General features: G+C 46.0%; 1 protein-coding gene across 5 annotated transcripts in view; it reads right to left on the bottom strand.

Moving 5' to 3' along the window:
* FRMD4B (FERM domain containing 4B) overlaps positions 1–13,424 on the bottom strand; it is a 194,210-nt gene that overhangs the window by 53,517 nt on the left and 127,269 nt on the right. For all 5 annotated transcript variants that reach the window (XM_039482199.1, XM_039482197.1, XM_039482195.1 and 2 more), the window contains 2 exons: positions 1,700–1,756; positions 609–631 (listed from right to left, as the gene is read on the bottom strand). In XM_039482199.1, coding sequence (XP_039338133.1) covers positions 609–631; positions 1,700–1,756 — 80 coding nt within the window. The remainder of the gene's footprint in view (positions 1–608; positions 632–1,699; positions 1,757–13,424) is intronic.

Genomic DNA, 13,424 nt, shown 5'->3' with positions numbered 1-13,424 from the left:
TTATTGCACCCAAGGAACAGCGTTTAACAGGTAGAAAGTGATTTCAAGGGTAACTGCTGCCTGATTATGCAGCATTAGGTAGCTAAACCCAAGCCACTCCGAGCCTCACACCAGCTACAATACAACTGTCAGGTCAAGTGCATGAAGGGTGAGGCCCCTGCAAGGCAGCTGCAAAAGAAAGCACCGCATTGATCTCCAAAGCAGGCAGCTGACAAGCTCCATCTTTCTGTGCACGCATGAGCACTAGGCACAGACAGGGTTGTTAGGAGTTTCACAGACATGGATCCAAGACACAGGACAGGACTGGTCTCTAATGTGACACGGGGATAGCACTTATTTAGTCCCACCTTTCAGGAACCACAGATTAGATGGTGCGATTTGACTAGGATGGTTTGGAACAGAATGTTTGACTCCAGAAGCCATTCACAAAACAATCGCTTCACCACATGAACTCTGGCATGGCAGTGATTTTACTTCTTCGGTTACTGCACAAGGCTGGGTTTTTTTCTTTCCTGCTGATGGTACTAAAATGATTGCTTAAAGCACAAAGCAAAGCGAAGAAAGATAGCCATTAAGCACGTACATTTTATAAAGAGAAATGTTATTACCTGGAATAGTCACCTTTAGCTTCCTACAATTGAAAAATAGGGACAAAATTAAAACACAATCTCTTCAAAAGTCTTGAGTATTAACTTTGCGATTCTCAGCATTGTTAATTTTAGCTTTTTGGCTAAATCCTGACTTCAGTTCTAGTCATGCTACCCCAAGGAAGTCACCAGAGTTGCAGGCATATATGGAAGAGAGCAGAATTTGGCCCCTAGCGTTTCCAGCTGTAGATTATCCACCTGCACCAGTGCTCATGCTGCTCCCAAAACACTGCTGAATTTCACATTCAAACCCCATGTCACTTACTATTGAGAGATATAAACAGAAAGACCCAGTCTCTCTACTTTAATCAGCTACATCCAGCGAAAGGCAAACATTACAAGAAGGTCAGTGGTTGTGATAGGTCGGTGTTCATTCAAGATGAAAACAATCATTCACACAGCCCAAGCCAACACAACCTCACCTTGCATTTGTCAATGAAAACTTAAACCATTTTTAAGAAAGAGGTTGTGTTCAATCACAGATTGTACCATAAATAGATTGTAAATCTCATGACAAAAAATAACAAGAACAAGGTTAATGATTTGACATAAAATTAATGGTGAGGAAAATATTTATTTTTACCAAAACAGAGAGAAAAACAATTAGATTTTTGGGGTTTTTTTTTAGTCCTCTTGAAGGAAAATTCATATGAATTGTGTAGTAACTTTTAGCTACAGTACTCTATTTCCCTTTCCCCTCCAACATCTCCTGCCATAAAAACAAACACATCAATTATTTGTGGCACAGGAGGAAGTGACAAACAGGTTAGAAACCTGCTGTAATATCTACAGACCTGATTGAATCACTCTGTTCAATGATCTTTCTCACAGAAAAAGGTTACACTTGATTTCCCACTCTCCAACCTGAATTGTTTGAATAGTAAATTCCCTGACTGGCCGTAATAAAATAGCAGCTCCCCAATATGTCTGTAGTGTAGATAGTGTAAAATGTGGCACAAATGAACCACAAATTGCTGCAAACATGCCTAAGCTTCAAAGTTGTGGGTTATGTTAAAAAGCAACTGCACACACACAAAAAAGGATAATCTTACCTGTAAAATCAGGGCTGCTAATCTGAAGATTGTCTCACTTTCTACCTCAATCTGCCCCTGTTTACATAAAGAGGAAAACATTAACGTGCATATCCTGCCTCAGCAGCGAGGGGACACAGCCCAGGACTACTGAATCTGGGAGGCTGTCACATTACTCTGTACCTCTAGGTCTCACTCAATTGCAGACCATACCACTGCAATGAGGGAAGGGGGGACGGAAGAATTACAAAATAAAGTTTTAGTAACTCTGACATTTGTGGGGTTGATTTTTTTAAGATTAGTTCAAGAAAGTTAATTCTGAAAACAGGATTCAGGGAGAGAAGAGAGGTAGCTGCTATTTGAATGTGTCGGTGGTATAATGAATCACGTCTTTGTCTCTGCAATTTAGTACATTCAGGCCCTACAAGTTTCACCAGACCAGTTGGCTGCACTCAGATCCCAGATATGATATTTCGCTGTTTGGTGTGTGTCTTTGTCTCTCTCTCTCTCTCCCCAGTGAAGCTTCCAGTCACCACTCAGTTTATCTTGTCATTGCATATTTTCTGCATAAATCTTCACTGATTGCAACTAACCCTGTCAGAGCAAAGGGGTCCCGATCCTGCACACCATAAACGTAAGGAGACATTTGAGTGCACAAGGGACGCGATATTGAGCCAAAGATACGTACGTCTTAAAACATGGCAACTCCTCAGGGCAAGGACCTAGTTTGTTATTTGTTTGTAAAGTACCATGGACACCCATGCGGCTGCATAAATATTATTAATAATCATTAGGTACAACATAACACCATTCAGACTACACTTCCTTTGCCGGATCAAGCCCGTAAGAAGAAAAGACGCAAAGTAATTATTTTACTATGACGTTCAAAACAATTTCTCAGAATCCTTGCCTCCTAGATGTTCCTTCTTCACCCAACTCAAGGGAAAGAGCCACTGGCCCGACTGTTACCGAGCAATGTGCCCTGACAACACCACAAACCCAGTAACGTTAGAGATGTACAGTAGGTGGCCAGTGCCAAAACACTGCTTTGGCGAATGCATAAACTCTCGTAGATCCTCCTGGCTACAGCCTTGAGTCCAAACTTACGAAGTTGGGCATCCACATGTGAAGAGGCTGGTCCTGGTTCATCAATGGTGAATATTAGTCATTGCTGTAGCATATCCAAAGGCCCAGTGAGGACCGGGGCCTGGGTTTGTACTGGGTGCTACAAAACCACACAGCAAGATGGAGACCCTCCTCAAAGAGTTTACAAGCCAAGACCCTTATCTTGCAAACATCGCACCTTGGCACATGTGAATGGCCCCATTCTCACCTTTGTCAGGCAGATGCATAAGTGTTTGCAGGAACAGGGATTTCTATCGCATTCCACACCAGCAGTTAGGCATGGGGCAGCATCTGGCCGCTTACAATGGACTCCTGGGTTAGGGAAATTATCCCCTTGCCACTTGAATGAAGGACAGAGTGGGGCCAATGAATTTTTGAACAATAAATATTTTCATTTTTACAGGGGAGAATATTGAACATGTTACACCTGCCTCTCGTAACTCAAGCCTCAGCACACTCTGAGCCTACTGGGAATGTCAGGAGTTCTGCATGGACGAGGTAAGATGCAGTAATGTGATGCCCCAGAGAATTACAGAGAGCTATCAGAGTCAAAGTCTGCCTCACATGGCTCACCAGGTTAATGCAGTTTCCAACACATTAGTTTCCGTAGCCAACGATACACAAGGAAGTGATGTGACTAGCATCATGTCTGGCTGCCTTTGACTTCTCTCACCCAATAGATCAGATACCCAATTTTTCAGTTCCATGAACTGGAGTACGAGATCGAGCAAGACTTAAATCTACAACCTCTGGGATTATAATCCAATGCCTTAACCACTCAGCCACCATGTCTCACAGAGAGAGATCCTGAGCCACATTGCTTTACAGTAGCTGAGGCCCACCGAGGCTGAATTCAAAGTGAGCTGGCAAACACATCACAGTTTTCACAGAAAGGGCATTTGCTGCTGGTGCTGCCAGCAGTACAAGTCATTCCTCTCTCTGCCTCCCCAACTCCCAGCAAGTCTGTCAAGAACGTTAGCCTACAAGGAATTTCCCCCTTCCAACAGGTGGTGATACTATGCTACTATCCCTAGGCCGGCCCCAGACTAGGAGCATTCTGTACAGATGTGTTTTATTCACGCCAAACAAGTGTCACAAATAACAGAGAAAAACAAGACAAAGAATTGCACTGTAAATACTTTCCTTCACTATGGAGATATACCTCTCTCTCAGAACTGGAAGGGACCCCAAAAGGTCAGCAAGTCCAGCCCCCTGCCTTCACTAGCAGGGCCAAGTACTGATTTTGCCCCAGATCCCTGGGTGGCCTCCTCAAGGATTGAACTCACAACCCTGGGTTTAGCAGGCCACTGCTCAAACCACTGAGCTATCCCTTCAGGGACATATTGAATGTGGATTCCAAAGTAAAAAGCAAAGCCTCAGCTCCTGAGATGCCACCCACCAATGGGTGCTCAGCCCAGCTCAGGATGAGGATGCAAAAGTAGTTTCAAGACCTTTGTGCTCCCCTGACTCTACATCAGACTCGTCCACTAATGCAATTTAGAGTTACCAAAGGCCTCAAAAGGGCAGTTACGGCAGGGGATCATGGACTGCAGATGGTCACAACCTCTTTCCCCAGCCCAGGCCCTTGGCAGCAGCCCCAGGGCAGGGGGCCTAGGAGCCTCGGTGGCAGGTGTGCCCACAGGAGGCAGACCCTGCACTGGGTGGGGAAACCGCCTTTAGCCAGTGATGCTGCCTCTGTGGTAACTTTGCACCAGGTGAGTAGCGCAAAACTGCTCTGATATAGCCCAAGATGTGGTCCATCATCTCTAAGCACCCAGCAAAAGCCTAACTCAAGTCTTACACCAAAGGTCCTAACTCCTTTCTAGCTAGTCCCAAGGAAAAACTTGCTTTACCATCTGCTTCTGATAAGGGAAAAGCCTTTGGGGAACGCTTCTCCAGCAAGCACCCAGAGTGAGGCTTTTCTAATGGTACGCAGACCCAAAGAGCCCCCCAGGTGAACTAAATCCTCCTATTACAGAAGGTCTACATTAAGATCCCTTATACAAACGAGACCAGCTGCTCTGGCAGGATGTCTGGCTCATAGGTGTCTACTCTAACTCCGCTAGAGAAATGGGTCTGGTTATGATCAGTTGTGACTGTCAGAAGAATCCGCACAGTCTGTTGAATAAATCTGCTGTTTAGAAAGAAGTAGGCATACCTACTGGTACATGAGAGCCAGTGGGTCTCTAAGGGACGTTAAACACAGTGTTACAATACATGTCTGTTAATCACGGCAGAACCCACTTAGTGGTAACCGTACCATTAAGGTAGACTTAAAAGCATGCGTAAGTGTGCCCAATGGATGGAGCACAGGACTAGAACCCAGGATGTCTGGGTTTTATTCCCAGTTCTGCCACTGTGCATCACCATGGGACCATGGGCAAGTTACTTACCCTCTATGCCTCAATTTATCCCTCTATAAAATGGGGCTAATACTTGGCTACCTTGCAGGGGTGCTGTGATGCTTAATGTTTCCAAAACGCTTTGAAGATGAAAAGCTAAGTGAAACACTTATCATTATTAATAATTATGATTATTATTACACTGATCTTAAATATGTATTTACATGGCTGTAAATGAATATTTTAAGAGGTGCTGGGGACTCTACTATGCACGTTATGACGTTTTGTGATAATTACTATTAACAAACAACAACATCACAATTGACGGAACAAAGCACCTTAGCCAGGATATTAAGAGGCTGGCATTCAAATCCATTCAATCATGCAACAGGGATTGCTTCTTTGAGTGTAGTTTCAGCCTCCATCCTAGGATTTTGTTGATTCATGTCCCTGCCTCCATATATTGTTTTGCTTGTGAGTTATAATTCGGAGCATGTTATTAATTGGGTTGTTCCCCATATTGACCTATATTGGACAGAACGCTGCAACTAACTTTACAAGCACCATGTTCCTCATTCCTTTCCAGCAAGGCACATTGCTCGTGGAATGGAAACATACTGCACATTCAACACTCAAATCCTAATTGTAAATTTGATAATTCTGCAGACCACAGCGCTGTGAAAAAAATGCATCATGGATAGGTATAAAAATCCCAATCTATTAAATGGAAGCCAAATTAGAGCCCATAATAGCCGGGGGAGTGGACGGAGATGACATACTACAGGGCTGGGGAGCATTACGATCATACAAGGCATAATAGCTTTTCCACAGCCTTGCACCTTGTGCAGACATTTACTCCTATGCAACAGGAGGTGTGATTCTAAGGTCATGTAAATCAAGCTTCGCTCCACTAACTTCCGTGGAATGATACCAATTTATATCAGCTGTGGATGTGGCCCAAGCACTCAGCATTACACAGGCCTTAATGACCATGCAAGGTGCAGAGCAGTGAAGAATCAGACCCAGTGTTTTCAGGGGAGCTTCAGATCTTACTAGACCTTTAAAACAAGGTGATGATGTCACTAACCTGTAGCCTTGCATTCCCTAGTCCTTTCAGACTCTTGCATGAGTGCACTGGTACATGAGGAGGCTCCAGGAGCCCTGTCTCTACTTAGGGCCAGTTGTACTGTGGCCTTATCTTTAGAACACAATGGATTGTTTTTTATTATTGTTTATTATTTGTCTGAAAGTAGCACCTAGAAATCCCACTGTGCTAGGTGCTGTACAAATGGGGGGCAGAGGGGAGAAAGCACATGCCCTGAAGAGCGTAAAATCTAAATAGACAGGGGCACTGAGAGAAGAAGTGACTTACCCACGGTCACACATCAAGTCAGAGCCAGGCCTCCTACCACTCATTCCAATGCCCTAACCACTAGCCCACGCTTGCGGATGGACTCCAATCTATACATCAACATGTGTTCATTCAAAAGGCTGGGAAGCCTTTCCAACAAAGCCAGGCAGTATTCTGAGTTTGTAACAAAATCCCAAACCGGCTGAGCTGCGTGTGGTTCCAGGTTCTGCGATGACAGTTCAGCACTGCTCCAGCAATCAGAGCAATTTTCGAAATCAGAGGGGAACGACACACTGATAAGGATTCATTTGCATGTCCTGCGATGGCTGGACCATTTAAGCAAGCAGGCCAAGGGGCTGGGAGCTAGGTTTGCAGCATGCTGAGAACCACCTGTCGAACATGAAGGTTGGATATTTTCCTAGCGTTATCCCAACCGGGAATAAGGTCACTAGGAAGAGGTTAAGTAGATGGATGTAATTCAGATAATGGCATCTGTTTCTTACACATTTCAGATGTAAATAAGTCTAGCCAGAATCAACAGAGCTGCTCCACGGAGGGGATGGAATTTATATTTTTCAATTAAGATTTGCAGTAGGGACCAATTGTTTTAATAGAAGAGCCAAATTCATCTGCTGGTGTAGCTTTCCAGAAGTCCATGGGTTTACCACAGGGACTGACTCTGGCCCAACTTGTCCAGGTGGCTTTTGTCAGGCAGAATAATGTTAGACTAATAAGAGGATCTAGCAGCTGTCCAAGCTGAGCACTAAGTACTGTAGAGCAGGAGAGCATCAATATTCACAATGAGTAGTAAAGGCCAAGTCCTGCCTCTCAGGGCAGAATTTGGGCCCTGAGTCATCAAAGAATTTAAGCACGTACTTAATGCTCACTGATGCCAGCAAGATTTAAGTATGTGCTTAAGTGCTTTGCTGACTAGGGATGGATTTAAGAACATACTAAAAATCGTGCAAGTGGGCAACACTGAGTGGGACAGCGAGCACTAAGTAGGCACGGTAAAAATCAACACGATTCCTGTTGTCACATGGGTGCAGTACAAGTCAGAGTCCTGTTGAAAATTGTATCAGGAAAGAGGTGGTGATGTGAATAGGAGTTAATTGTGCTAAGCAAAACTTTGGAGTACAGGCTATTCTGAACTGAAGAGTAGTAAAGAAATGCACCGGAGTTCAGTTACAGAGACACCTGGAAACGGTTTAGACTCAGAGCCAGAGTAAGGTCATGTCTACACTACAAAAATAAGTCAACCTAACTTACGTTGGCATACAGCCGCCGCAGTAATTACCTCACTTGTGCATGTTTATGCTTTGTTCCTTGTGTCAGTGGTGCGTGTCCTCACCAGGAGTGTTTCCATTGATTATACTGTCTGTGGGGGGATTGCAGGAAGGCTCTTGAAAGCCAGTCAACATAAGCAACACAGTGTCTGCACAGACACTGAGTCAACCTAACTATGTCAACCTTGACTCCACACCGCTCGTGAGTTGATGGAGCTGGGCAGTTACCTTGGAGGGAGAGAAAATTAAGTGTAGACTTTTCCATAGTTAGGTCGACGTAAGCTGCATCGTGTCAACCTAACTCTGTAGCGCAGACCAGGCCTAAGAAATCAAGACTTGAAACGGCTCCGTCAAAGCAACAGTCTGCGCATGTGGAAGAAAACAAATAAATCAATTACCAATAAATATCAAATGAAATTTTAAAAACTGGCACCTAAATAAGACCCTTATGCCACATTCAAATCTTCCTCCTCCTCCCCTCAAAGAGAAACCTGAGTGGGGTTTTAATATTTACCCCTTACTACAGGCTAGTGATGACCAAGTAGCTTCAAGAAGGCCAGATAACTGCATATATAATGACCCACAGTTACTAGGAGAGGGAGAGGGGGAAAAAAGTGAGAGAATGAGTGAGAAGGATGGAATTAAAACGAGGGAGCAGGTGAAAGAGAGAGAGGAGAGAGAGAACCACAGCATGTGCGATAAAGTGTTTCAAGGGAGACAACTGGTTGTATGTGGACACAGTGTAAGTGAGCAACATGTTACACCTGCCTCTCGTAACTCAAGCCTCAGCACACTCTGAGCCTACTGGGAATGTCAGGAGTTCTGCCCATCACCACCAGTTCCCAAAGCAGATCAGTGCAATGATTTCTGGGATGTCTGACAGCCCAATGGCGAAGTATTAGTCAATGGAAGTCAGATCCTCACATTGTAAAACAGCTCTACAACTTTCCTTCTGATAAAATCATTCGGGAGTGACAGTCTCAAGCAAGGGAGTGGCTCTAACGATAGAAGGTGTGGTGAGTAGGAACAACCTGTTATCATATGACAAAGGTAGCTAGGGAGGGCTGAAGTTGGCCAAGCAAGTGTAACAACTCGCCCTTCCAGGGAGGCTACATTGGACAATGATCAAATGAAGCAAACGCTGATAAGAGATGAATACCCAGTAATTGAAAAGAGATACCTAGGGGCCCTATTTCGATCACTGACATTTACGTGTACATCTTAATTATAGGCAGAGCTAATAGTGTCACCTAGAGGTAAGATTGCTCCACACATCCCATTATAAGACCCAGTTTTCAGTGGCTTATACCTTTGCCAAAGTTAAATCATTTGGGCTGAAATTTTCCATGCCAGACATCTGTCTCCACTGATATTTTTGGGGAAAGTTTTAGATCAAATAGTTGAGACTATTTCTCAGAGTGAGATAAGGGAAAATACACTGCTTTGCCCATGATTTTGTTGAGAAACTCTAGCACCTCTGTGCTGTAGAGTAGGGACTTGAAATTTGTCAGAAGCGCCACCCCAGCACCAAGGATGCCTTTTGCCATTTCCCTGAAAATTTGCCCAAACGTGACTAATTTATAGGCCTAAAACAAAAAAACCACCTCAGTTTACACATGCTCAGCTGAGACTTGTTCAAGTATGGCAGTTAAATTCACCAAATTCTCTGTCTGCACTGAGCATGCTCCATCCCCCCACAGCTCCTACATGCTGACCAGACTGAGCATGTGCCATCCCCATGGGTCGTGCTTCTTCCTGGGACTGCAGGGCCTAAGAAGAACTTCCCTGCTCCTATCAACCCACCAGCCAGGGGCTGTGAGCAGGGACATTCCCTCCTCTGCCTTCAGTGCTCCTGCTTCTGGACGAGGAGGCGGTGGTGGTGGCAGCAGGTTGATTTGAATGCAGGAAGGGCAGGGAGGAGCAGAGGGAGATGGGCCCCAGTTCTCCATTAGCTGAAGGGGTGAGATCAGTGCAGTGAATCTAAAGGTCCAAACCCTGTTTTTGGGGGGTCAGCGTGGTTCCACATGATAAGATGTCTGGATTTGGGGGTTGTGTTTTGTTTTAAAACAGCAAGTTCCATTAACAAAACCTACTTTAAAAGAACATTAAGGTTGCAAAGTCAAGCACTCAAAAAAGTCAGGAGATACCAGAATCCAGAAGACAGTGGGAACTTACTAATGGCACTGGCAGACACTCCGCAAGTCCCTTCATTATCGAGAGCTCTAGCTGCACGTATTGCACTCGATCCAACTGGTGGAGAGCAGATTGGTTTGTTATGGAGATCCCATAATTATTTAATTACACAGTGTGGTGCACAGGTTTTTCTCATTAATGTATAAAGCAGAGGTGTACAGAATACCAGGTGCAGTGAAACCGCTGAGTCCTGCTCAATTGAGGAGGCAGGAGCCATAGAAAGCGTGCACAATGTGAAGCCCCAGTGCACCACAGAGAGCCACTCCATGGAAGCTCCTTCATGGCTGAGTGCAGGGGTTGGATAGCTGCTCAGAAGCTAATGCAACCCTGAGACTGAAATAGCAGCCACTGACTGGTAGGTGCTGTCGATCAGCAGCTGAAGTAGGGATAGAGAACGTCTCAGATCTCTTTCCTGGCAGTGATCCCTGGTGTCCATATCAGGGGCTCAGGCCTACCTCAGCTGAGATGCCTAAAACTCACGACTGTCAGGCCTTGGTTAGCCAAGTGGTGAGCTGAGACTTCAGAACTTCCTGCTAAACTCCATTCACTTTGTTACATGCTCCATCTGCCCCAATCCACTCTTCCCTGTTCACATGCTGTGTCCAATCTGACATCTAGATTCAGATCTCTGGAGACAGGAACTCTTTTCTTTGTTATTCATCCCTATAGCACTTAGCACTGCCTGCCATTCAGTTGTCCATGCGCTAACTGGCAGTGGACATTGGGCTGCTCCAAACTCCAGGCAAAACATGAAGGAGGGAGGCAGACTGCAAGACCAGGTTTGGTGCAAGACCAGGCTTAGCTACATGGCAGGTTATTAGACCACTCAGAAGTGAATGGGACATGAGCTGCAGTGATGTCCAGAACAAAACAAAAAAAAACAGCAGCTCATCAGGGAGCGGTGGGGAAGGGAGCCTAGAGTACTAGTTATAAAAGCCTGAAGTACCAGTACTCACGCATGCGCCAGTGATAAGGAAACACTCCTTTAGCACATCTGAGTGGCACAGCTCAGTTCACCTTAAATGGGGTTTTATTTGCATTGTTTGTCTTGCATGGTTCATGGGGAAAGCAAAGTCAGGTGGACAGCACAGTAAACACGGAATGAATTGTGCAGGCTAGTATGTAGTAGGAGTTTTTTCTTTAGGTGTGCAACTTGGTATTACTTGCTGCAAGGACCTTACATAACATGCATTGCACAAGCACGGATGGTGCTGAAAGACAAGTCAGTGATGAAAGTCTTTGCTGCTGAAGTACCTGTGGTCAAGATAGGGCAGCAGGAGTGTGAAAGTAAACCTGGTTAATTGGCCAAGCGAAGCCAGGTGAAATGCTCAACTCAGAGCATTTCTCTGTTTGTCTGTAGCACAATCAATTCCAAACTCTCGGGGAACATTCTCGTCATCAGTGGGCACAAGGCTATTGCTGCAAATCGGAACACCAGAAAAGCTTGATTCACAGGAAAAATCAGGGCCCTGGCCTGACTGGTGCTGCAGGCAGAAGACTCACTCTGCTGCCCACACATATCAGAGGCAGCAGCTTAACCTGCTGCGGGAGAATGGCTGTGGCCTGGGCTCTAACAGAAACAGGAGAGGCGCAGAAAGAGAGCTTGTAAGGAGGGGACTGGCAGGGCGGGGGAAGAGCAGAGTGTGAGGGGGAAATGGGGACCCGGATGGGGAGGAGGCAAGAGTGTGGATGGAGACAGTGTAGCAGGGACCAGAGAGAGAGGGTGAAAAGTGGAGGAAGCAGGGACCAGAGGGGGGAAGTGGTGTGTGAGGGGCAAAGCAGAATCCACAAGGGGCAGGGGGAAGACAGGGAGTAGGGAATAGAGGGGCCACACAGACACCCTGGAATAGGTGACGGGTGACTTGGAGGTGGTGGTGGTGGGGGGTGACACAGTCACTCTGGCATGTAGCAGAGGGAGCGAATGGGGGGCCCACAGAGCCCCTGCTGTGCCTTGGGGAGGGAAGAGACAAATGGGATGCACACAGATCCTGTGGGATGGAAGTGGGGAGAATGGGGAACAACTGCATGGGGGGAGGGGACCATGGGGGGCAGGGAGCCATTGGCACAAGGGAGGTGGGAGGGGTTGCAGGGAGTCCTTGAAATAGAAGAGGATGGGAGGGTGGCACACAGGGACCTGGTGGGGCGGGGGAAATAGAGGGATGCAAGGAGCCCCTGGCGTGTGCAATACACTTGGCCTACCGAAGTTACAAAGAGCGCGACCCCCTAGTCAATCATACACTTACTATGGGGATCATATGTCTGACTGGCTGCCCAGCTTCCTCCGTGGAAAGGGGTCGCTGGCTTGGCACTCCAAAGGGAGCTCGAGGAGAGAAGTTATGTAGAGCAGGGTTGTTTTCTGCTCCATGGGGGCTGGTTGTTCTCCAGTAAGTGCAGCCTGGAGCAAAAGGACTGTCCAGACTCCCCGGGGCCAGCAGGGTCCCCCTGCACAGTGACCCAGGGCTCCGTTAAAGTGCAGCAGGCACCGCGCCCTGCTAGGGCGGCTGGAGATGCTGGTCTGGTAGGCTAGTTAGATTCTGCCACTTTTACTCACACTGAGTAGCACCTTACGCTGTGAGCCAGCCCACTGAAATCCAAATGACCCCTTGTGAAGCAAAGTGCTCCTGAACGGGAATAAGTATCAGAATCTGGACCCAAGATATTGAAGGCATTGATCTCCCTTCTCCTATATTAAAAATTCCTCTTGTATTGGAGGAGGAAAAGCATGGAAACTAAATCAGAGCACTGGACCTAAACTACAGACGAGCTTCAGAGAAACTGCCCCATAGACACACAAGGACTAAATTCTACGGAGCGCTTCTCACGTGAAAAGCATGACGCCAATAAATGTTTTATTAATAATTACATAATTAGGTAGCACTTTCAGCCTGAAGGATTCTACGGTACTTTACAAGCCATGGGGAAAAGTCCTCCTGGGCAGTGGACTGGCACAAGGCCTAGGTCACATTTAAGTATGACTTGGTCCCTCAAAGTAGGACTTGGCTGTTGCTTAAGCCTTGCACCAGCCCTTGGCACAAGGGTGAATTTCACCCCACGTGGATACAGTACCACTGAAATGTGCACCAACACACGGCTCACTCTGCAACTGCACATACCCATCCAGCTAGGCTCTGAGTCAGGAATGCATCAGTATTCAGGAAAGAAAGTGTGCTTTAGAGTTAAGCATTTGCCTAAATCCCATTAAAGTCACCGGAAGTTAAGCACACACTTTAAGCTAAATACAGGCGCAAGTGCTTTCCTGAACTGGAGCTTTTTTTAAAGTTTCTCTCTGTTTTTTAAACAGTGAAATGTGAAAGAACATGGAGAACAGTCCTGTGAAAATAATTAAGATGCTATTTTAAGCCATCTTTATCAACCCATCCAGGTTTCCATTCTTCCCTCACACCCATCTTCTGATCACCCACCTTTTGAACTGCGTTCCTGTCCCACAA

The sequence above is a fragment of the Mauremys reevesii genome, linkage group 7 (genome assembly GCF_016161935.1).
Source record: "Mauremys reevesii isolate NIE-2019 linkage group 7, ASM1616193v1, whole genome shotgun sequence".
NCBI lineage: Eukaryota > Metazoa > Chordata > Testudines > Geoemydidae > Mauremys > Mauremys reevesii.
Note: the sequence above shows the minus strand (reverse complement) of the source record. Positions and strands in the feature narration are given on the sequence as shown.